The sequence below is a fragment of the Notolabrus celidotus genome, chromosome 2 (genome assembly GCF_009762535.1).
Source record: "Notolabrus celidotus isolate fNotCel1 chromosome 2, fNotCel1.pri, whole genome shotgun sequence".
Lineage (NCBI taxonomy): Eukaryota > Metazoa > Chordata > Actinopteri > Labriformes > Labridae > Notolabrus > Notolabrus celidotus.
The window spans coordinates 18,795,432-18,820,929 of record NC_048273.1 but is presented as its reverse complement, the minus strand read 5'-3'; the positions used below and the strand labels follow the sequence as shown (position 1 = coordinate 18,820,929).

Here is a 25,498-nt window from a genome sequence, read left to right as displayed (position 1 = left end):
CCAACATCCGACGACAACAACAAAGATCAATCATCTGAATCTGTGGTGAGGTTACACCTATGTCGACTCAGCTGCTTCCTGGCAAAAACAATATCTCTATGCAGTAAACACACACACACACACACACACACACACACACACACACACACACAATGGCATGCAGATGATGGTGCAGACATGAGCTTTCTGTCTTGGAAATATTTTCCCTCCTTGTTTATTGTGGTAGAAATGTCTGTTAAGGGCTGAACAACCAATGTGTCTTTGAGAGTTTAAGTTACATCAGAAATTAATACCTTTGCAAAAGGGTCAGATCAACACAAAGAGACTGGAATCCTCTGTATGTCTATGCTGCCTGACCAACAGAAGCTGCCTATAGCTGCAGATTATTTTCTATTTTTGGCTTCAAAAGCCAGGTGATTTCCCCAAAGAATTCATCCCAACTTTGCACACTATTCCTCCTTTTTCAGTGGAGGTGCAAACTTTTTTTTTTGCTATACATCAATGAGAACATCCTATACAGCCGATAACTTGAACAGAGGCACACTTAACCTGATAATAACGTTGTAATCTTAGTGGCATGATTAAACATAACAAGTACCTTACCAAACATGCTACTGCTAAGCTAGTTACCACAGAGGCTAAGCTTGTAGCGCCAGGTGATCCAGGTGCAGCTCATGGAACATATGCAATACAGTGATATAAATAAAGGATTGTATGTTACTCTTATGTCTTTCATGTGTATCAATAGGATGGTTGTTTGGTAACTACGTAAAGACATGATGGAACTTGGCCGGTGGCTAGACTGTTGGCCTGGCCTCAAAGCCAGGCAGAGTAGTAGCATATGGCGGGCCCACTTATGGTATGCCGTACGACACTTTTCGCTTTGTCACTCCAGTCTGCTGATTTAAGAGAACTAATTTGCTCAATACACAAACAGGAGCCAATGAAATTGCACCAATGGATAGATGTAGAGTGAAGGTACTTGCACGCAGAGGAGCACCCTGAACGGTTAAGGCTTTGGTGCCTTGCTCAGGAAGAGATGGACACCTCTCCAGCTACCAGCCCAAGGTGCGTACTTGGTCTGTGAGGGGAGTTTACCCTGTGATCCTAAGAGCCATGAAGGATTCCAGTGTTTATTGTATCTTCTTTTGAGGTTTAAGGGAGGATATTGTTTATATATTTTTGTGGTGCTATTTTTGTTGTTTGTTTACAATATGGTTTATTGTGAGGTCAGTTAATTAGGTTATTTATGGGTCATGTGTTAGGGGCGGGGATATTAATTTCATTTAGGCCACCTGTTTTCTTTTTGTTTGGAGGTAGAGAGAGGGGGTGAGCTGGGTACTTTTTGTTGACTAACTTATTATTGCTTATTTTCGCTATTTTCTTTTGTGCACTTTATCATGAGTTGATTATGCTTTTTCATTAATAAAAGGTTAAACGTACTTTTTCGTGCATTAGTGATTTTTGCTTTTAGCACGTCCGACACTTTACTAGGCCCAACCTCAGCCTCTCAGTGGCTTTTGGCTCTTCGTAGTCGCTACACTCGGGTTCCCAACTCAAGTCCCTTCAAACTGAACTATGGCCGCCCCCAAGGAGGGTCTGTTGGCTGCCTCATTAAGACAACAAGACACAGGAAGGTCCACATACTTCTCAGTCTGTAAAATCACAAATTCTCTTCATTAAATCTTACAGATTTAAAAATGTTTAGTAGTGAGTTTTAAAATTATCCAGGCTGTCTTTCCCTTTTCAAGTCTTTAAACTAAGCAAGGCTGACAAAGCTGAGTTATTTTAACTTCATGTGATTCCATATCAGCAACAGCAAAAACAATCGTTAAGTTACTTTTCCTTCTACAGATGGCAGAAGACCATTAACATCACCATTAGTCTGTTTGCTTGCACTGATTGGTCATAATAAATTTCAAACACATATTGAGCTCTAAGTAAGCGAACACTTGCAACACTGATCCCTGCTGTGATTCATGTTTCTCTCCTGACACCTGAACAACTTCAACCTGTCTGGCAATCAGTAAGCAATCAGGCCGATCCAGCAGGCAAACAACCAAAACAAACACGCAGAGGGTGAGCGATGGTGGGACAGTGCTCCTGTAGGCCGGACCTGACCTCCCAATGACGCCGCCACATGACTAATTGGTGTTTAAGCTCAATCACAGCCAGCACACTTCCTACTCCTGTGGGCCTGCTAAATGGCTCTATTCTCCCTGTCAACCCCCCTGTTTCTATCTCCCTCTCTGTCTTCCCCCAGGGTGCCTTACTCCCCCCTCCAGTCTGTCTGTCTGGGCCAGAGGGAGGCACCGTGGGAGTTTAATTGCCTCGTATTTCCATGAAGCCAAGTTCATTACATTAACAGCTCCAGCCCACGCTGCATACTTCTAACCTGCTGCAATTTGTTTTTGTATTTATTAGACTGGCAGAGAGGCAGCTTCCCGCTCAGCTGGGGGAGACACAGAGAGAGAGAGAGAGAGAGAGAGAGAGAGAGAGAGAGAGAGAGAGAGAGAGAGAGAGAGAGAGAGAGAGAGAGAGAGAGAGAGAGAGAGAGAGGGAGAGACAGACTGGGTGAGGGAGAAGGTCAGAGGGAGCTCAGCAGGCACAGGCATCCATTGTAATGCACCAGCCGGGCAGATAAAGAACATGACAAGGAGGCTCCAGCAAGGGGTGCAAGGCCTACTCAGGGTCGCTCTAGTGGCGATGCAAAGTCATGAGACAGAGAGACTACGATGAGGAGAAGGTCAGAGGCAGCTTTACATCATAGTGTAAACATCACTTTGAGGTAACTTTAGGAGGAACTGAAAAAACTTTTAGAATTAAATGTCAATAATATAAAAAGTTTACCACAAGCCTCGCTAATAGCCTAGCTTCTGCTAATAGCCAAGCTTCTGCTTCAGTTCTCTGGCAGGTTTCTCAACAAAGGAGCCAAGCTGACTGGGCTCCCCTGTGCGTAATACAATAACTATTGACAAGTACCTCACACAATCCCACCTCAAAATAATCGAACTATCCCTTTAAATGTACTGGATGTAAAGGCAAAGGAAAAGAAACATGTGGTGGTACCTCAAGTCTTCTCTCCCTGCATGTTACATTAGTTTCATTAGCGATTAATAATTATAGGATATGAGTACTACATAAACTTCCTCAGCTTTTTACCATGTCAAAAAAGGTGCCTGTGTCAGAAGAATAATGTCAAGCAAGACCTTGAAAAGCTTTTACATGCCTTAATTTCCAGAAAATTAGATCATGTGCATCATAGTGGGGAGAAAAGTAGGACCAACAACCCAGGGCCCAAATGGAGAAAAGTTTATTGATCGGCCTGAAATTTAAGTATAGCTTCCGTTTGCATTTTTTTCTCTCCAAGTAAGTACTCTCAAGTAGAGTAATACAGGCTTAGTAAATGTATCTGATTCTCAACTCTTTTTACAGTATAAAATATGGGATCTTTTTCTGAGGTACCTCTCACCCCTATTACATGCCCAAAAAGGTGTATGAATAAATGTGACTTAATGTTCAATGTTGCAGAGGAAATATCAGACTTGCTCTCTTTTGATTATTTTTCAACATTTTTAGGGTGTAAGACAAAGTAGTTAATTAAAGCTGTTAAGGGGTTATTTGTGCAGTGATTGTGCAGGGTTTACTTGGGCTAAGGGGGGTGGGAGCAAATTTGATATTTTTTCAAGGGGCCAATAATTCCTGGTGACACACCTGGGTATGATTTATGTAAGAATTTGTCACAAGGCTTTCAGAATAAATTATTTGGCAACTCCAACTAAAGACTTCTAACAAAATATAAGAATATAACCATAATAATCCAGTTTAAAAAACCTTCAGTCATAAGCAACAACAACAACAATAATAATAATAATAATAATAATAATAATAATAATAATAATAATAATAATAATAATCGTATCTACTTTGGGAAGTACCCCCCCTCTGAAAGGCTTGTGACACATGAACCATCTTAGACCCTGAAGACATCTGGGGCTAGAGTTGTGACAGTACATGTTGAAGCAGTGTTTTATCATGCAGCACACACCTGAAACACCCTGATGATGTTAGAATTGCTGCATATCTGTTCACGTTTAGGTCCTTTTTTATTCTGCTTACTGTCTCTCGAATTTCAACAAACTTAGTTTCAAAGTGGATTCTGTTATTCTTTTTAACTATGCACTCTCCCTGTTAAAATGAACTGCGTGATAAACTTTAAATCCTCTACTCCTTGCCGTTTAATAGTAAATCTGTCTTCCATTGTGTTCTGTTCAAAGCACTTTGCATTGCCTCATTGTATGAATGAGGAAAAAAGCTGTTGTGCCTTGAAATAATGAAGTTCGTTGAATTACATTTTAACACAGATCCTGTTAAAAGCCAGAGCAGCTACATTAGCTGACATTGCAGGACCCTTTCAATTCATTTTGTCCTCTAGTGGTGCAAACTAAATGACATTTAATCAAAGACAAATTACACGCAGTGAACCTGTAACTCTGAGGCCACTGCACGCACGAGTGAAAGCACTTTGTAAAGAACACAGACAGGAAAGCATTAGACAAGATCCACTTCCAGCACGATGCTACATAACCAGCAATATGTAGAAAGTGATTGCCACAGTCTCGTGCACACACAACACACACCCATGTTTCATTCATGAATTCCTCTCTGTTCCTCCCACTGAATGTACAGTTCAGTACACAGCGGGGTCATGACACATTCAACTCTTTCACAAGCCTGCATTTCCCAGCTTGCCACACACATGCTGTAGACACACACTGCTATCATATTAGAAAAGTACAAGAATCCTCCAAGAAGTATTTGTTGCAAAATTGTGAATTCACCACAAATCCCTCAGCGTCTGAGACAGAGTGTACTCTTCTGTTGTGCAATGACTGCGATGATACTTTTTAAAAACCACCAACTAATATGAAGCAGCATGGCAAAATGAACCCATTCAAACCTAAAAGAATAAGACAAAAAGAGTGAAGAAAGACAACCAGAAAGATAAGACTATGTGAAACAAACACAATGACACACAGAAAGGTGAAGAGGAACTTAAGAGCAGGGAGCAAGACAATGGAGAGAGAGCAAACAGAGAGAGAGAGATATAGGCTGAATCCAGCATGAGCGAGCGTCTCTGAAAGTGGATATGAAGGCGGATGAGCCTCCTCTGACCACATTAACAAAACCTAATGGAACGGCTGGCTCCAAGAGGCCTCGTCATCCATTATCTGACTGTTGCCCCGCGCAACCACAGAGGCTCACGGCCTCAGAGGCTGTCATACACCAGGCTCTCTCTTTTTCTTTGTCTTATTTCCTCCGGCCTTAATGAAAATGATTGTTAAATCAATTCTCTGGTACATAAAGAAGCCAGCGCGATATTGCCTCTACTCGGCCGCTGGCCACAAATCACCGTAAATCAGCAGGAGAGAAGAGGAAGAGGATGGTCAGATCTTGTACTGAGACTCAGCCATCATCTCAGTATGCAAACATAATCCATCACATCCAGCTTATGTTGAGAGAAAAACAACAGTTCAGACCCTCAGACTGAAGATTGTGGTTGATATGATTTAAAATTTGAAAATGAAGTATTTATTTCTTTGAGTTTTTTCATGACGCATCATTATCAACAGCCAAAACACAAGAAATGTCTTATAACTAGTTGACAATTACTACCTACAAATCATCTTCTTAAACACGGTACTCAAGATACATTCTGAGGTAGTTGTATTTCACTTGATTTTAACATGCAGCTAACCCATGATTATTTAAGAAGTCACAATCCAGTGGTACAACATATAAAATATAAGATTGACGAGAGGCATCCTGCTAGAGTTAACACTTTTTGGATACTTAAAGTACATTTTGTTTTTATACTTACTTGTGTTTTACCTATAATGAATTATTCTTACAATAGCAAACATTTTTGAAGCTGTTATCTTGAAATCTTAAGTTAGTTATTTCCTTATCTAGCGACGACTTGTCCTCTTGTCATGAGATAAAGAGATAAATTAATCATGAGGATGGACATTTGTTTGCCTCAAGCCCTGTAGATATTTATGGAGAAGTCAGGAAATTAGTGTCTGGCTGATTTCAGCCTTCAAGATCTCTGCCATGATCACTGTAGGAGGACTCATCACAACTCATTTGATGAGACGATGGGCACTGATCTGATCTGAATGTTGTTGTCTGTAACAGGAATACCAAAATGTAATTTCTGCCAGGATTGAACCTTGAATTAAAGTTGACTCAAGTGAAATCTGGTGCCTTTATCGATAATGGCTTGTCGTTTATCTGACATATTATGCTGAGATCAATTCTTGCTGTCGTCAAGAAGCTATTTATGAGCTGGCATGATGGGAGTTCTGATCACAGATACACACCATTATTCGCTAGGGATTTTGGTGATCTGGAGGTTTCATCATCAGCACTTGTTTCCAAAATGTGTTTTAACTCAGCTCTGCTAAAATTCTCTGGCTTTATCGTCTGTATAGAATTCCATTGTAGCAGTATCCCAGGTTTCCACATGTTTTGAGTAACTTGCTTTCATTTTGAGGGGATATTTTTTATAACATTGTGTTATATTGAGGATCCAATCACTATTGCTACTTTAAAAAAATTAAGTGCGTCTCTTAAAAACAGATTCAGATGGTTTCAAAGTGCATTTGCTGACCTCACTACTACATGATGGAACCCTTCCATCATCCAAACATGTATCCATTGAGCAGGGCCTTGTAGATTTTTAAGCTCCTGCTCATTAACAAGGGGATTATAGTAGTGGTGTTTAGAGGAGAATATGACTCAGAAGACTTGCTCCACAGGTCTCACTCAGAAAGCTTGCCATTGTGACCTGATAGTGGTGTCTCTGATGCCAGGATTCTGCTCCCTCTCACAGTATATCTTTGGTATTCTGTAATTTCAACCCTGTCACTGTGCGAGTTACACACTTCAGCGTGGCCAGTGTTTGAGCCAGCTTCCAGTGTGATGACAGCATCCTCTGAGAACTAGTAGGGGCCACAAACTGAGGAGAGGGCTTCTTACACAGGCATGCTACACAGAAATTGCTTGCTTACTGTTAGGTAGCTAATCTCTTGTTAATCCACGGTACTTACCAGCACACACACTGACTGCACCTTTTGTGTGGTCGCACAGAGAAAGTGTTTTTCTTCGGACGGGGGTCAGAAGCAAAAGCTGGACTGATTCAGGACATTCCCAGGAGCACTGGAAAGAAATGAGGACACTGAACAGCTCATGCATTGTGTGTGTGTGTGTGTGTGTGTGTGTGTGTGTGTGTGTGTGTGTGTGTGTGTGTGTGTGTGTGTGTGTGAGAGAGAGAGTGTGTCTTCAAAGTAGGTGACACATCTATGTTTGAGAAAATGTTTATGTTAACGGCATGTTAAAAAATATGACCTTGTAATTGAGAAATTAGATTCATGTGACATTATTGCCGCTAGCCCCCCAATCACACAAGGGCAATGTTTCCTCTTTAAACAATTGTTCTTTTCTAGTTTTTTTCCCATATATCTATGTCAGCTGATCACTGAATTATAATTTCTCATTAATGTCAAATAATTATGATCAATCCTTGCATCCACATGGCTACGGGGTTTGTTTGTTGCTTGCTCTCTCACCAGCCTGTGCAGGGATTACTCCAACTCAGGAAATAATGACGCCAAGGTCCATTAAGTGGGATCGCAGGACATCATATCAGCATTAATCTGCCACTTAGCAAAGCGGCCTCAGGAGCTGGAGACAGGGAGGAAAGAGGGGAGAGAAGGAGAGAGAGGTTTATTTCAGCTCTTTCAAACTACACTCTTAATTTCAATCAGCCTGCTGTTTTTATGATTTAGAAGTAATCATCACAGGATCATCAATTCTGTGTGAGTTTATGGGGAAAAGTTGTTTTTTTGTGATCCCATGATCTTATTTTTGTAGCATAATAATGCTCTCTTAAAATGATATCATGGGATTTGATTTGGTGCTCCAAAGTGCAAGATGAGTCAACACAAATGTTTAACTATTAGATGAAGTGAAAGAAAATAATTTCTTTAGCCAACATAATCAGGAGATAGCTAACAGATTCACATGTACAGCAAAAGAGACAAACAATAGCATTAATTAGCCAACTTATACTAAAGCGTATAAGGCTTTTATTTTTATTGTTAATATGAATGTTTGTCTCAATGGACTTCGCTCAAAAAGAATTCAGAGCAAAAAGTTAGAACATATTTAGTATTCCACAGGGGTCAATTTGACAACAATTTCAACGCCAGGTAAAAATAATGTTCCTTATACTCAGCCTACATTTCTGTGCTCACGGACAAGGACATAACAAGTTGGCTTGAGTAACTATTGTGCAACTACCGACTTACATGGACATCAGGTGTTTAAGTTGCTGCAGAGAGGGCCTTGGCTTTAATAATGTGAGATGATGAAATCATATGCTGGAGTACAAGAGGTCGCACTGAATAGACTATGATGTGAAATATCAGTTAACCCTCCTGTTACCCTCAAATTTACTAACATCTTTTATCCTTGGGGTCAATTTGACCCCAGCAATTTAAAACCTCCAGAAGCTGATTGTTACCCAGGTTTATGTCTCAGGTACTTAATGTTTCTTTGTTGACTACCTAATAGCCCCTTAAATACAATATATTTCAAGCATAAATATTATTTAAAGCATTTAGAAGGACTTTATTTGTAAAACAGAACATCAAACTGCTGTGAGTTTGTCATGCTCTCGTCGGCCCTGCCTTGTTTCTATGTTATCAAAACGTATGGCACAGGACACATCACTGAATGTCTTTAGAGACATGGTGGCTGGAAATATTATATCTCAATATAAAGGTTGGTGGTTCAATCCCAGTTCCTGCTGTCACATGCAGAAGTGTCTTTGGTTATAGTGACCTCAATATCATCCAAAACAAATGTGTTTAAAATGTTGATATTTCTTATGTTATATACAGCTAAAACAGTCTGGGGTCAAATTGACCCCAAGGAACACTGATGCGTAATTTTTTCTATATAGGAAATTGGAACATATCAACATTTTAATTCTACGTTTTCCCAGTTGTCCACATTAAATTAGGAAAATTCATGAAATATGAAGGCAAAAAAAAAAAAAGACGTTAGTCCTTAATTTAGAGACGTTAAACATTGAATGGGGTCCAATTGACCCCAAGGATAATAGGAGGGTTAAACAATTAGGACATTCTACAAGCTCTCGAGTCTCGGCAACAGTGAGTTGTCAATGGGCCTTCTCTTTCCAATGCCATTTTAGTAATTGAGCCATCTGTCCTGACAATGCACTTACAGGTGCTTTGAGAAGGCAAGTCCAGGGCGAAGCACGTCGACATTTTTAATACGATTGAGACACCCAATTAAATAAACGTTGTCAGAGTTAAACATGCGCATTGAATATACATTTTCACAAGGGTTAAGACATCAAACTGAAATCTAGCTATTAAAAGAGGACATTTGAAGCACTTTCAATGTTTCTACGGTGTATTGCGCCATCAAGTGTCGTTAAGTAGCATCGAATAGCATACGGCTCTTTAATCATAGCTGTCCTGTGAGGTTCCCGAAGGACCATTTAATTCATTTGTTACAAATACAATAAAATATTCCAAAGTTTAATACAGATTTCAAGTTTTTTTCCCTTGATAACATTTTTTTTTGTAATCTTTAGTCCTTATTTCAATAACTTGTCGATAATATTGTATTTGTTCTCAACAGTTCAGAGTTACAGGTCGCCCAGACATTTGCCTGATCAGAATCATCTATCAGTTACCACGGCTCTGCTTAGCTAGCTCTACTGGGTCCCTAGCTAGCTGTCACAGTAGCAGAAAGCGGTGACAGCTGAAAATAGTGTTTTATCCTTGGCTGTGCGCAGAATACAACCGCCACGATGTTTGAGGAGGCTAGTGAAGTGTTCGATAACATGTTTAAATCCTCTTTCCCCCTCACCTTTATTGTGTTTATCCCCGCGGTGCTGATCCTGGTGTCCCCGCTCCCGGCCGAGGCTGCACATGAGTTCACGGTGTATCGCATGCAGCAGTACGACCTGCAGGGGCAGCCCTACGGTAAGGCAGCTATACAGCTTCTGTGTTACGCAGCGAGAAATTAAAGCAATATTTAATTTAACTTCAAGGAATTTGACTCAAGTTAGCTGAGTTGTCACGTCCAGCTAATGAAGCAGCATTCAATGACAGCATGACAGCGTTAGCTAGTTAGCTGCTAATGTAGCTTAGCATTGCTAGTAGGCAGCAGCAAGCTAATTTCATAGAATCAAATCATGATCATCACTTCCTCTATTTCTGGAGTCTTCTTTACACCAATAACTAATTGTACCCGTCTTATTGCTACTCCTCAGATTAGTAGTGTTTAAACAATAATATAAACTGTTACAGAATCAATTTGACATAAGTTTATCTCCTCTTATCACACTTATTCAAATATAACTCGTTGAGGAATTGGTGTTGAAAACATTTTACAAGGCAAAATGGAGACATCAGAAATAGATGGTCTCTCCATAATCCTAAGGTAATTTGACTATAATGTTAGGGAGTATCAATGGGGTTAGTTTTATTTTTATATAGTATGAGAGGTATTAATCTCGCAGTGTGCTAAGTGGTAATTCTGTTCCATTTGAAGCACTCAGAGTCAACAAATGGATCATAAACGATTAAGAAAAAGAAATGATACACTCAACCACTCGATTCAAATCCCGATTCTCTAACGATTTTCAAGAAAACTGGATTGAACTCAAAATTTCAATAACTATTATTTTATTTCAATTCTCAAATATGGACAGTGGCAACATATATTTTTTTCCTTTTTCATTTTTAAGGTGTGTTGTAATTCAAATTAAACCACTGCAAACTAAAATAACCATACAAAAATACCTTGTTGGAAAATTTCAGAACAATTGTAGAGAAATGGAAAGTGAACAATTCCCAAATGAAAGTGTTAAATATTAAAACAAATAATGTAAATCTCTTTTAAATTAGGGATGTAAATTTCAAGTATTTTCTGTGATTGATCTTTGAAAATGTTAACGATCAATTATTGTTTAATCATTAAAAAACGTGAACGTTTTCCATGTAAAAAAAAAAAAGCCAAATGTGTGTTTTTCCCCCTAAATCAAATTTGCCTTCAAGACACATCGTATATTACTGACAGTATTAAACAGCTACGGATCATATTGTTAACACGCTGAATATCAACGTGAGGAGCAGGCTCATAATATCCATGGACACATGCTCATAGACTACAACATGTGGATTTACTGCAACAGGACAACTGAACAGAATCATATTTTAGACTCACAGTGTCTAGTTTTCTGTATACTCAATGAGAAAAATTAGCAATAAAACGCGGTCAGGTGTCAGCCAGGAGCGCAAGAATCCTGGCTGAGAATCAGGATCAGTCTGGCGGTAGAGGAAAAAAGCGCTCGTGGAGACCTGTCACTTAGCTGCAGCCCCCAGCTGAGCGTCTCTGCTGTGTGCAGTCAGCTGATTTTGAAACATGCTCTAAACTTTAAACACCTCCACTCAGCGAGTGACGAGAGAGCGGCGCAAGAGACTTAATGATGCTTTAACAAGTGGAGCATAATGCAGATTGCGCCTTCTACTGTTTGAAAATAATATCCAGATTCAAATCCAGAACAAATTATGCTGAATCGATTTTAATCCACTCTTATTTGTGTGGATTTTTTACCATCTTGCGATATATCGTTACATCCCTATAGACAACATATAAGAACTTCTGTTGTGATTTGCTGCTTTTTAGGCCCCTACATTAGCACAGTATTATACTGTTGCATTTTATTTGATTGCAAAGTATCATGCTCCATTCTCAATATTTTTTCCTGCCTGCAGGTACCAGGAATGCCATCCTGAACACGGAGGCCCGTACTGTGGAGGCAGAAGTACTAAGTCGTCGTTGTGTTATCATGCGGCTGGCAGACTTCTCTTATGAAGAGTACCAGAAGGCCTTGCGGCAATCAGCTGGTGCTGTTGTCATCATCCTACCCAAGAACATGTCTGCTGTGCCCCAGGACATAGTACAGGTAATAAAAACTCATTAATAATACAAGTCAGGGTCTTGTTCGATTATCCATTTCCACTTTTGTTATTGGTTCATAACTTTGCTTTATGAAACACTGAGCACTTCAGTCTATCTTAAAAACAGATGTTCAGATGACCCAGTATTACTGTGGGCTGTTTCTGGTGATCTGTATAAATGGCCACATAAGAGAGTGGTGATGAATCAAAGTGAATGTGATCTGTAGATCTTAGAAGCAGGAAAATTGAAGCCATCCACAATCATTTTGTCAGACTTCATGAATAGTATAAGATGTAGACAATATCACTTTTTTTCTATCAAACTGTGTTCAGATTACAGAGCCGTATCCTTCAGCACAATCATTCCTGAAGCTTATTTGGATTAGGTTGAGGTTGTTTGGATTAGGTACCTTGCTCATGGGCAACTTGATTTTGAAAGAACACTCCTTTCATGAAAAGTTTGCAGCTTTTCCATTTAATTTGTACTCATGAAGTGTGACTTGAAAATAAACCACCAACATAGATCTAATGAGCTTCACTAATGCACAATGCACAAGCTGTGACAAATGTAATCAGTTGGTAGGCATTTGTTCAGTTCCACATTTGGTTACATAACTAAGTTTTATTTGGGGGATTTCTTGCTGAGAGGGATCCATTTCTCAAGGTTTCTTAAAAAGATTGTTCATTTGTGACTCTGTTATTTTACACTTAGGTTACCACCATAGTTACTCTTTTGACCCGTTCTGAACTTGCATGGTAGAAGGCATTGAAACAGATTAACCCCTTAAGTTTAAAACTTTCACCATCTGATTTTGCATATTCTGACTCTAACAAAGCTGTGTGTATTATTTTGTCCAATGTGCCCCCGCCCCCTGTTTATCCTGTGTGCAGCAGTTCATGGAGCTTGAGCCAGAGATGTTGGCCACAGAGACCATTGTCCCAGTCTACTTTGCTGTGGAGGACGATGAGCTGCTGTCCATCTACACCCAAACCTTGACCTCCTCCTCCTCACAGGGCTCCCTATCAGCAGCTGAAGGTAGAGAGTCATTCCATCTGGACTGAACCTGGTGTTTGTCCTCCTCTCCAAATTGTGTTACAGAAATAACACAACAACACACTCTGTATTACCCTGCCTCAGTTTATAGTAATGTTATATCCTCTGTTGTTTTCTGTAGTGCTGCTGCATACAGCCACAGCCAACGGCTTCCAGATGGTCACCAGTGGAGCTCAGAGTAAAGCCGTCAGTGACTGGGCCATCACCAGTTTAGAGGTGAGGGACAAACCCATCACAAGACTGTGCAGTGTTACTCTTACACACTTGAATCATACGATATGATATACTTTATTCTTCCCGTAGGGAAATTTGTCTTTGACATCAGTGTTCCACATGTTACCTGCTCCTTCAAAAATCACCACAATGACACAAGAACACATAAATAAGACAAAATACAATAAATATTTCAAATTCATACAACACACAACATAATCTTAAAGAGAGTGCACCATAACACTGTCCCAACCGTAACAGGCTATTTACTATTCAAAATTCTAATAGAGTTCAGCATAAAGGAGTTTTTCAATTTACACTTAGGTACTCTGTACCTTCTTCCAGATTAATTCGTATCACAAGGGTCAGTCACAAAAATGCCTAAAAAGTGTCACCTTTTGTGAATTACAGATTTCAGTATTGATTAGGGATGTACATTTAAAGTATTTTCCGTGATCGATTTTTGGAAATGTTAACGATCAATTATCGATTAATTGATTAAAAAAACATTATTATTCTTATGTCAAAAACAAGGCCAAATACGTTGTTTTCCCCCTAAATTGTATTTTCTACAGCAACAAAATGCATATAACTGACGGGATTGAATACGGGCACATGTTTGACACGCAAAATATCAATGAACAGGCTCATTAAAATATTCTACGCGGACATAGTCTTATAAAGTGAAGGCTGAGACTACTAACAGAAAAGTACTTCAGACTCACAGTGTCCAGTTTTCTGTCTACTTGTTCTTATTGAGAAAAATAAACATGTGTATTCGATCAGGTATCAGCCGGGAGCGCAACCGGGTCATAATCAGTCCAGCTGCAGAAAAGCTCAGACGGCTCTGATGTTGCTGATCTGCAAACATAGCGTACCTGAATTTCCCCCCAGTCTGTTGCCTTCGTATCCAAAGGTGGGAAATGTCCTGTGTAAGGTTGTCAACCTTCATGTCTGTGTCGTTGTTGGCAGCAGTTTTGTATTGATCCTCTTTTTAAAAAGCGCACGTGGAGACCTGACGCGCAGCCGCAGCCCCCAGCTGAGCGTCTCCGCTGTGCGCAACACCTTTAACAGCTGATTCACTTCCACACATGCTTTAAACTTAAAACACCTCCCTGATATCTGAGTGTAATATGAGACCACATGATGTTTGTTCCACGTGACGGAAAATTGATAACAAAAATTTGTGTTTCGAGTAATTTCTTAACAATGAATGAATCGATACTCGATTAATTGTGGTCATCCCTAGTATTGATGAAGTGTTCTTAGACCTAGATTATGTCTCCTCAAATGAAATGAGAATATATCATCAGATTCCTGCACACAGAAATCACCCATGAAGCAGCAGGCAGAGAGGTTTGCAGGATGATGTCATGGTAACATCAAGCAGAACTGAGGCTTGTTGCTTTGGTCTGTTGACTCACAGCAGAAATGTTCTGGACTTAAATCTGTGCTGTGTTTTCCTGTGTTACTGATAGAGTAGTGTTCCCTCTTGGTTCCTCCCACAGTCAAACATGGTATGAAAATCAGATATGCTAAAACCTGCTCCGAGTGAGATTGTGTACATGATTAGATTGTTTTTGTGGTGATATCCAAACCATTTGCAAACCTGAACCCTCCCCTCAGTTCTCTGCTAGCTTTAATCAATATTTGTGTCCGAACTGTAACTAGTCTCTGCTAGATCCAGTTTGGCTAAGAATTGACTACACTAACGCTAAACCTCTTCTTTCCCTTGAAAAAACAAAATAATTGTCTACCATTGATAAAACCTAAGAGCCTGTTTAACCAGACTTACTGCTTGAATGAGTTTACTGAATGTCCACAGACTCTGTGAATGATTTTTTTTCTTAAGTGGAATGTTGAAATAAAGGGTTCAAAGGATTAGGTTTATTATTTTTTATTTGGTCTGCATTAACAACCAATACTTCCCTCCACAACATAGGAGCCATGTAAAAATCACAAATAAAAGCAAAAACAAAACAATCACTGAGAGAGATATTAAGAAAATGTATATATAGACATATACATACACACATATTGATATGTACATGCATACGTACACATATTTTAGTCAATCTCATGCTGGCCAAAAAAGGTGTAGGCTGAAGCCAAGGCTTTTCCCGTGAGGATCTGTAACCTTTAAATTAATGACACCACATAAAGACACAAACCAGGCCTGGGTCACTCCCCTGTTGTCAATGCCCTGTCAAGTGATGATTCATTGATACACAAACAGCTTAGTTTATGCCTTTTAATCCATGAATTTAAACTTTCTTTCGAATATGCATTTTGCTGTTTTGTGTGTTTAATGAGTGTTTTGTAACCATGTGGGTGGGCATGAAAATCCCAATCCAACAAAAACACTTGTGTGAACTGAATGCCTGGAATTTTGTAATCTAAATGGATTTCAAATGGGGGGCAAAATATGTATTTGAAGCTTAAATTGAGACTTTATTTTGCTGTAATTATAAATAGAAACATTTACACACCATGTGTGATCTGGCGGTGTAACCAAACTAACAGCTGTCATGGTCAAGGGGAGTTTAAGTTACTGTAACACAGGAGTGCTCTACTCTTAACATCAAGGATCTTAACTATGCTTAATTTGAGTACATGCATTTCTTTGACTGTGTACGCTCAGAATGACAGGAATCCCTTGTTGCTGTGTTTTTGTACCTTCACAAAGGGATTTGGGCGGCTTTTGCCATTGTTTGTATTTTGGATTCAACAGTTTAGATCAGACGGGTTGCAAATCAAAGCAGGAGTGAAATGTTACTTAGAGACTTTCTAATCTGAGCTTTGTGTCTAAATCCAAAAAGAAAGAGGTTTAGTCACACTACAGGGGATCGTGTGAAAGAAGAAGTTTTTTTGCTTTGAAAGTATGTGGTCAGGAGGTCAACAGTGACTGAAACCCTCTGCACTCTAAGAGTATAAACTTAAATGCACACACTCCCCTGAATCTAATCCTTTTAAAGCGTAATTCTGCCTTCTGCTTTTAATCAGCTGCTCTAATGGCTCTCTTTCTTTGTTTTCACCAGGGTCGCCTGGCTGGAGTCGGAGGAGAGGATTTGCCCACTATAGTGGTGGTTGCTCACTACGACTCCTTTGGTGTTGCACCAGTATGTTTGCTTCTTCCTTTCTCCCATACATAAGCATTAGCACTTTTAAAAAGTGGAGGACATTTTACAGCTTAAGAGACATTTTAACCAGCAAACATCTGCAGGATCTGGTGGACTTTGTTTAGTTAGCTAGGTGATTAGTCAGATATGATGCCTCTGAGCATGTGAGTCCATAAAGTTGTCGTTGTCAGTACAGGCTAGTAATTCCACTAGTGAAAAGAGAGCAAGCTGAGAAAGTAACGCGTCTCATTGTGTTTTTTGTCTCCAGTGGCTGTCGTACGGTGCAGACTCAAACGGGAGTGGAGTGTCCATGTTACTAGAGCTGGCTCGTCTCTTCTCAAAACTTTACACCTACAAGAGAACGCACGCAGCGTGAGTATCAGTTTCAGCACTGAAATCGAGATTGTTGAGTCTCAGATAGAAGATGAAATGATTATTAACGTATTTTCAGATGCATAAAACCTACAGTATTCTATTATTTCACATGTTCACGAAGCTCTTTGCTGCGCTCTCACTCTAAACATTGTATATATGGTAATATGTTGAAGTAATAATGATTTACTTGAGGGATTTATCGGGAAACATCACAAAGTCTATTTTGTCTATTACATTTGCTTGAAGTTCAGTGCTTTGCTCTGAACATTATCTGTGCTGTCATCTCACAGTACGAATCCAAACAGGCTGTATAAAACACTCAAAGCTTTCAATAACACAGAGCAGGCTCACTTTGTGTATGGATGTATTTAACAGCAGCTGAGTGGGAGGAGTACTTCATGCAGAGCTGTCAGTAGGAGAGTGATTGATTTGACATTACATTTTCATTGTAAGACAGTCGTCTGCCCTTGAACATTTTTTCGTTATTGTAAGAAAATACTTCTTTTTCGTTTACCTCAGACTGTGATTATAACCAAAATAATAACATGTCTAGTCTCTATGTCTGCATCAGAGTATCATACACCCTCTTTACCAAAGCATCGTCAGGTGACATCTTCTGTAGAATTGACTCATGTGTGGATCATGTTGTGTGTTCAGGTACAACCTCCTGTTCTTTGTGTCTGGAGGAGGAAAGTTTAACTACCAGGGCACAAAACGTTGGCTGGAGGACAATCTGGACCATACAGGTACTGTCAGTAGTGGAGTACAAGACTTATAGGAAGCAATAGAAGTTTTCATCAAGCTGGTTTTGGTTTGATGTAGAATGTAGGGCAGATGAGTCCTTTTATATTACAATGCTTAAAAACTAAATTAGGACCTCTTTTTTTTCATTTGATGCTTCAAAGTCAATCTAAGTCAAGGTCATTTATTTATAAATAGAATATTTATAATTGATTGATTCTTTTAATGACCACACAGCCAAGCTGGTGAAATTTGTTATCAGTACAGCTGCAGGTTCCAACATTACATTTAACAGTAGACATAGAAACATAATTGTACAAGTAGATGTAACATTTCAAAATACAAAAATACAAGGGCCATGCCTAATCCTTGGTGTTTGGCGTTCAGAGTTAATAAAGTTGATTGCAAGGAGAATAAAACTGTTTTTAAAACTGGTTGTTTTGGAGGCAATTGTCCTGTAACGCCTCCCAGAGGGCAGTAGCTGAAAGGCATAGTGTGCAGGGTGAGTGGGATCAGAGATGATCTTGCGAGCTCTGCGCAGTGACCGTTTGCGGTGGCGTGATTCAAGGGATGGTAGGGGTGAGCCAGTAATTTTGGATGCCCTCTTGATGATGTGCTGCTGGTTGGAGGCCTGGAGGATTTAACTTTTTGCCTGTGTTGAAGGATTAGCAGTAGTATTAATAAAAACTCGATAAATAATGCAATAAATACGCAATACATGAGAGCAAAACAAAGTTGCATACTATAATGTCAGTTTGTCTAGCTCATCTGGAATTAAGATAATTGAGATTTTGAGTGCACTTCCATTTTTTAAATATTGTTCTCTTTGTTTATGAACTATTTTGTCTGTGACCGTGATGATCAGAAGAGCCTGAAGCTCCTTCTTGGCTTCTTGTCTCTGAGTGCCGTATTGTTTGTTTGTCGATGTGATTTTTGTGAAGCAGAAGATTATTTTTCCACACAGTGGACAAGTAAAGTTCTATTCCACACTTTAAAAGTGGTAACAATTCAACATAATTTTATCTGTAAACTAGTAAAAAAAATACCTCATTCAAGATGAAGAACATTCCAGTGATTTTGTTCTAGTTCAATAAATCCAGTCTTATTTTTCTTACATGCAGTATAACTACTGTTATGATGGAGCTTTCTAAACTTTTCATGCCCCGTTGTGTCACCCTTTGTTCTCTAATATTTTTATTATAAACCTCTCGTTTTCATTGACACTGTTGTCTCTCTTTTTCCACAGACTCCAGTCTGCTGCAGGACAACGTAGCCTTCGTCTTGTGTTTGGACACTCTAGGAAACGGAGACACCCTGCACCTGCACGTGTCCAAACCCCCTAAAGAAGGAAGTCCTCAGTATTCTCTGCTCAAGGAGCTGGAAATGGTAAGAACCTCGACTTGAGTCACTTAAAATTGCCAAATCCCTAAATGCAGTCTTTGACAAAACACATCAGAGATATTCCTCTATATAATTCACAATTACTTGTGAAACAACAGATTGTCTTAATTCTTAAGCCTCATTTTGTGAGTTGTGAACATAAGCAGGAATATGTCTTCTCAGCGAGTGAACTTGCTTGCCATAACTTCAAGACTTTCTCACCAGATACCAACTGATGAGTCTATAGTTGAGTCTAGTTTTACAGATTTTTAGGTTACAGAATACAATCAAGAATATTTTTTCCTTTTCCTCCCGTGTCCTCTCAGGTGGTCTCCAGTCAATACCCAGAGGTCAAGTTCTCAATGGTCCACAAGAAGATCAACCTGGCAGATGACATGCTGGCGTGGGAGCACGAACGCTTCGGGATCCGTCGGCTGCCAGCCTTCACGTTGTCCCACTTGCAGTCCCACCGCCTGGCTCAGCGCGCCAGCATCATGGACGTGCGGTCAGTGTCCCCCTCCTCTCGCCATGGAGCGGGAGAGCCCCCTGCTGGGTGGGTTCATTACTGCAAGTCTCTGAATCACAGAAAGAAAAGCAGTTCTTCCATTCTAGATAATTTTCACTCGTGTCATCGGTTGTTGTTGTTGTTGTTGTTGTTGTTGTTGTTGTTGTTGTTGTTGTTGTAGAGCAGTTACTAAACCATACATCATGTTCAATCCCTCTGTGCCACCCTTAAACCTTAAATGCTAACTCTACATCTGACTCTAGTGCTCAAATGCAATCCTCAGTCTTCATCCTCCTCTTGTATCCATCCATTTCCCTGTCTTGTTGTCTAATCAATTCTGTGATACAGTCTTTCTCAAATCTGTGCAGATGCTCTCTAATGGCTTATTTTCCTCCTAGTTCCTCCGGGTTTCTGATTTGTTTTGTCTTTTTATTTCCTCTAACTGTGTACACGCTTGTGTTTGTCTCTTATAGGCCTCATGTAGACTTAAAAAAACTCAGCAGGAACACCAAGGTGGTAGCAGAGGCTTTGGCGCGGGTCATATACAACCTCACAGAAAAGGTAAACACACAGATGGAGAAAATGTAAGAAGCTACGTACTTTGTATGCTTTCTGCTGTGATGTGACATGTTTTGTTGTTCTTTTGCTGCTCAGGGTGCTCCTGAAAACCTGCAGATCTTCACTGAACAGATGGTGAGTCACTTAAGTCAGCTAGTATTCTGTCTTGAATCTGATACTCTGTTAAGATCACCTCAGTGATACAGTTTAAGGCCTTCATTTAGAGGAATGGCCACATTAAAAACTGTCTTTACTTTGCATTTGTAATAAAATCTATATTTGACATGGCAACGCAAAAATGCACTGGACTACAGATGCCCGACCAGTAGCTGGCAGTATTACTGTTCAATTTGTCTGGAGAAGTGTTAATAAACTCAGTAGAGTCATCTGCCCAAACACACCTCGGTAGCCCTCACTTGTTGTTTTTGTCCTCTTACTCACATATAGCTATTTGACTGGGAATGTAAAACGCATGTGCAAATGGGGCTGTGACGTCAATGTTTTCAGAGGATCAGCGTATCGCTCACTTACACAGCCAACATTTTACACAGCATCAAAGATGAATCACAGGCAGTTGAGGAATGTATGAAAATAAATACATATTCATTTTTTTTACATGGATTGTTTGCAGAATGACCACATTTTATAATAAAAAAAAAAAAAAAGTTTATTAGAAAATTAAAATTATGAATTTTTTCCTAGAAGAAGCCATAAAACGGTTCAGACATGAGAAAAATAAGTGAGTTTACTCACAATTTTAAGGAAAATAAACAGAAGTTAAAAAAAAAAAAAAATCATAAAAATTCAGGCCATACTCCCAACATTAGTCCTCCGTCAGTCTAATAGCAGTGTTGAAGGGGTAGATAAACTGAAAGTGAGGTTATAGCAAAGAAAGTATGATACAAGTTTACACCATGTGGTTTAAGCTGTTGGAAAACACGTTCTTTTGTTTGATCTGCCAATCTTTTACGGACTGATTTATGACTGTCTGCAAAGAATCATCCCAATCTTGTTGAAAACCTAATTGGTATACAGAGGTAACAGATCTCTACAGTAAATCCAGCTCTGGGAGAATTTTGGTTGCTGTTGCTTTACTTATTTACAATATCTTTTCTTTGATGATATCTTGATGCCACAGACTCACATGTAGCATTTTTTGCTCTACATCCTTTTAAGTGCTTTTCCCATACTGTACTATTGTGTAAGTTTTCTGTGTCACTTCCGGTCAGCAGGTTCAGGAAGAGCAGCTGTCAGCAGTGGTGGACTGGCTAACAGCGCAGCCCAGAGCTGCTCAGCTGGTGGACAAAGACAGCAGCTTAGTGTCCACTCTGGAGTATCACCTCGGACACTACCTCAAAGACGTCAAGAGACACTACGTCAAAGCTGACAAAAGGTACAGAGAAGGACCCAAATACCCTTAAACCATATTGAGGATGTTTTTTTGTTTTAATGTGCTACCTAATCTGTTTTATCACAATGTTGAATGACAACTTTCAACATGTTCTTCCTCAGGGATCCAGAGTTTGTATTCTATGACCAACTGAAGCAGACAATGAATGCTTACAGGTAATCCGCTTCTCTCCTCCTCTGCTGCAGATCGTACTGATTGGATGTTTGCTTAAAGGAGCTTTCTAACTGATTTCTCTCTCTCTCTCTCTCTCTCTCTCTCTCTCTCTCTCTCTCTCTCTCTCTCTCTCTCTCTCCTCTCTCTCTCTCTCTCTCTCTCTCTCTCTCTCTCTCTCTCTCTCTCTCTCTCTCTCTCTCATCTCCTTGCAGAGTGAAACCTGCTATTTTTGACTTATTGCTAGCAGTCTGCATTGCAGCTTACTTGGGGATGATGTATCTTGCTATCCAGGTGAGTCACAGCAGTCGTTTGAAGACTCTTTCACACATGCACCGCATTATAAAGTGTGCTAGAAGTCTTAAACATGGGGCGCTGGTGGCCCAGCAGTCTATGCGCCCCACGTACAGAGACTGTGGTCCTCGTTGCAGGGGTCGCCGGTTCGATTCCCGGCCGGTCGCCCTTTTCCTGCGTGTCCTCCCCTACTCTCTACTCCCCACATTTCCTGTCTCTCTTCATTGCCTATAAAATAAAGGCAAAAAGGCCAAAAATATGACTTAAAAATTTCAAATTTGCAGTGTTTGTAAAATGATGTAACATTAATCCTGCTGCATACACTCATAGATACAGCTACAGTGTCCTGGGTTTCCTTGACATCTAAACCCTGAGTTGTTGGTTTCTTCAGCAGATGTTGCTTTAAAAATAATCTCCTTCTCTTGTCTCCTGGCCTTTTTTTTTTCAGAACTTCGGGGTTCTTTACAGTATTGTCCGCAGAATCACCCAACCCAAGACAAAGACCCATTAAGGTGCACAACACTACTTATGTTTCCAGATCTCACCCTTTTCTCAAGTCAAGAAACTTTAGCCAGTAAGAACACGTGTGCTGGGCTGAGGAGCTGTTCTCATGACGGTTTTCAAACCAGCAGAATCACTTCCGCACCCTTCATCCCCGCCCACAAACGATGATGTCAGATCCTGTCCTGCTGCCAATTGAATCCATTTGGTCTGATGGACCAGAATAATCAGGAATCATTTTTCACTCTTCGACACAAACAGAGCATTTCATTACCTGACTCCTTGTGATGGATGTAAAGAATTTGTCCAAATCTTTGAGATTATTTGAGTTTTCGATGTTGCTGTATCACCGATGGCTCCTCAATCCTCTTCTCAGTATACTGTATGACTGGTTGATCTGCCAAACTGATGTGTTGTTTCAGGCAGCTACAGGGAGAAACTTACCACACAGGGTTTTAGCCCCAAATTTCTTTAGATAAGAGATCTGCTCCTCTTCTGTTCTGTGAAAGGAAAGGTTTTTAGTTATATGGTCTGTCTTTATACAATACCTAAACTCCTTTGAAAAATCCTGCAAAAGTAATTTGCCAGTAATCATTTTTCATTACTGACTGTGGAGATATCCGTCTAAATCCACAGTCCATGCTCTGTGCAGTGACACTTTTCATGTTCGCTCTTTGTAGAAGTGACCCATCCACAGCTCCTCACAGAAACTCTTGAAGGAAACAAATACAGGGATATTTTCATTTCAAAAGAACAACATTTAAATATTTTCGATTAGTCATGTCCTGTACAAATGAAATGATTAGACAGACATATTACAATCCTGAACTGTTTCTTCTTTTTATTCAGATCATGTCAGTCATTCTAATTGGTACAGGGGTAAGTTTGAATAAATACTACAAAAGTGTCATTTCAAATAAATAGACTATCTAAATTGACTGGTTGCTCAATGCTTACATAAGTAAAAAATTAGATAATGATGTCAAACATAGAGGATAGAAAATATTTGACCATTAATTTTCTTTTAATAGCCTTTTAGACTTAATACTCCTTCATCCCTTACTAATGTCCACATACGAGCCTGCAGGCATTGTGTTGAGACAGACCTGGAAGTAACGTAAAACCCTCCTTTAACATTCTGTGAAAATGACTCCTAACACAAGTTTACCAATAAGACAAGTTTGTCAGAAATAAATGTGAAGTAGTGATAGGTAGTAACCTTGGTAGTGGTTTTATGAAATGAAACTTTCAGATGAATGGGGAAAAAAAAAATCCTTGCTAAATTATAATTGTACGTATCAACCCTCTCCTCCTCCCCCCCCATCATAAAATAGTTCTAGAATATTAAAGCTGAATCAACTTTTCATTCCTCTTGATTCTTTTTTATCACCTATATCTGAACATTGTTACCTGTTACCATTTGACCTGGTGTGTCTTATTTGTACTTTTTAAAGATCCTGAAATGATTTCAAGTCATGCAGTTAAGGTCATCTGAAAGTTCATGTGAAGTAAAGGTTTCAAGGTTTTCTGTCTAATCAGAGCACGTGTGTGTTAAGGGTGTAAAAGTGGATAGACAACGCGTTAAGATAAAAATCCCCCTTTACTCCATTTTATCAGTGAAAACATGTTGCGCTGAATTTGATCTTTTGCTGACTGTGGGGAAATATGTGATTGAACGTAATTCAGACATTTTTAAAGAAGTGTAAAGACATTTGTCAAATGAGTACTGCAGTATTTACACACTGGATGCCTTGAAAAGGGTGATAAAACTTAACAGTTTATTTTCTCCGCACACAAAAACAAACTTTTAGTGGAGAAAACATCCTTAATACTTGGTTGTTTAATTTCAAGGATGTTGTTTTTTGTTAAATAAATACTGCAGTGTTTCCTTGACCTCATCTTTGCTCTGGTCTTGCTTTGTTGTGAATGAACGGTGTTTTGCCTTTTTGTATGTTCCATGTTCCTCATGATGACCCCCCTCCCCACCAGCTGCCACAATATCAAAGACAGGACATTCTTTATTATTTACGTACATGAGAGAAATACTGTGGTACATTTTTAATTTATTGAAGCAGTTCTTTGTTTTTTTGTGCACTGAAATGAACTCTCCTCCGGTCTAAACTCTGTTTCACCTCATCCACAAGACTTGATCTCTGCAATGAAAATGATCTCAGCTGTGATTTAAGAAATAAAAAATTGAAAAGAAAAAAACATGAGGAGCCGGTGTTTTTGTTAACTGACATGTTTTATTTTATGGGAAAAAATAATGAAACGATAACATTGGCTGAATGGTATTAAAATTGCATTACAAAAGAGCAAGTACGTGTCTTTATCAAGTGATCAAATTCAGTTGAAAAATTAGGGCAATTTTCATCGATTACAGCACGCATCAACGGTCCAAGAAACGTGTGTCAATAAAATACAATTTAAATTAATAAGAGTTTTTAGTTGTTGATTCTTCAAGAAAGAAATAAAAATTCCCAAATTCTCCCTTCCCTTTTCTAATTTGATCTACAATTGAACAATAAAATAATACTAATAAATTACAGTGCAATTTATAAGAAATACCTGCAGGGCTAATCTGCCTCTTCCTCTCTACCAGCTTTCCTCCTCATTGTCACCAGCTCCCACAAACACTTGCCTCATAATTTGAGTGGACAGTTTGGCACAATCAAACCATTCGACAAGATTGTTTGTGTCACTGCGTGCCCGAGCCTGTGAGCCCGTTCAGACAGACAACTCCCCGAGTCATATTCAGTGTAAAAACATCTAACACAGCCTTTGGAGTAGAGCGGTGAAGACTAGTGTTGCTTATTTAAACGTCCCTCCCTGATCTTCTTTGTTCTGATCTAATGCATGCAAACAGAAGGAGAAGAGGCCAGAGACGAAAGACTTAACATGCATTACTTTTTTGCACAATACAGCACAAATGCACTGCAGCATTTGCAGTTTTGTTGCTCAGCTACAGAAAACTACTTTGAATCCTCACTTCCTTGTTTTGTTTGCATTGGAAGTTTTACATGAGCGTCCCCTGCAGCCTGATGAATTTAACCAGGAAGTGATTAGGTCAGGGTTAACATGATTCATATATTTCGCTCTCCTCTCCAATAACACAAACTCATTGCAGACTTT

At 39.5% G+C, this 25,498-nt stretch overlaps 1 protein-coding gene and 1 long non-coding RNA gene across 7 annotated transcripts in view; one reads left to right on the top strand and one right to left on the bottom strand.

Annotated features, from left to right (window-relative positions):
* Positions 1 to 9,519, bottom strand: part of LOC117831726 — a 46,302-nt gene extending 36,783 nt beyond the window's left edge. The window contains exons 1-3 of one of the 2 annotated variants that reach the window (XR_004635059.1): positions 9,314 to 9,519; positions 7,632 to 7,746; positions 7,113 to 7,221 (exon numbers count right to left, since the gene is read on the bottom strand). This is a non-coding gene — a long non-coding RNA (uncharacterized LOC117831726). The remainder of the gene's footprint in view (positions 1 to 7,112; positions 7,222 to 7,631; positions 7,747 to 9,313) is intronic. The other variant, XR_004635063.1, reaches the window with a different exon arrangement.
* A 242-nt stretch (positions 9,520 to 9,761) lies between these two features.
* On the top strand, positions 9,762 to 24,579 carry ncln (nicalin). Of its 5 annotated transcripts, none has more exons than XM_034710494.1 (15): positions 9,762 to 10,082; positions 11,880 to 12,070; positions 12,957 to 13,101; positions 13,241 to 13,335; positions 16,371 to 16,451; positions 16,720 to 16,823; positions 17,484 to 17,572; positions 18,814 to 18,953; positions 19,274 to 19,452; positions 19,926 to 20,013; positions 20,107 to 20,145; positions 21,240 to 21,403; positions 21,523 to 21,576; positions 21,787 to 21,865; positions 22,314 to 24,579. In XM_034710494.1, exons 1-15 carry the CDS (start codon positions 9,908 to 9,910, stop codon positions 22,374 to 22,376), a joined length of 1,686 nt encoding a protein of 561 aa, XP_034566385.1. In that variant the 5' UTR covers positions 9,762 to 9,907; the 3' UTR covers positions 22,377 to 24,579. The 5 variants fall into 5 exon arrangements, with proteins under 5 accessions (XP_034566385.1, XP_034566377.1, XP_034566393.1 ...); XM_034710486.1 differs by having other exon boundaries at positions 9,763 to 10,082; positions 12,960 to 13,101; positions 19,274 to 19,500; XM_034710502.1 differs by having other exon boundaries at positions 9,763 to 10,082; positions 21,243 to 21,403.
* The last annotated feature ends 919 nt before the right edge of the window (positions 24,580 to 25,498 follow it).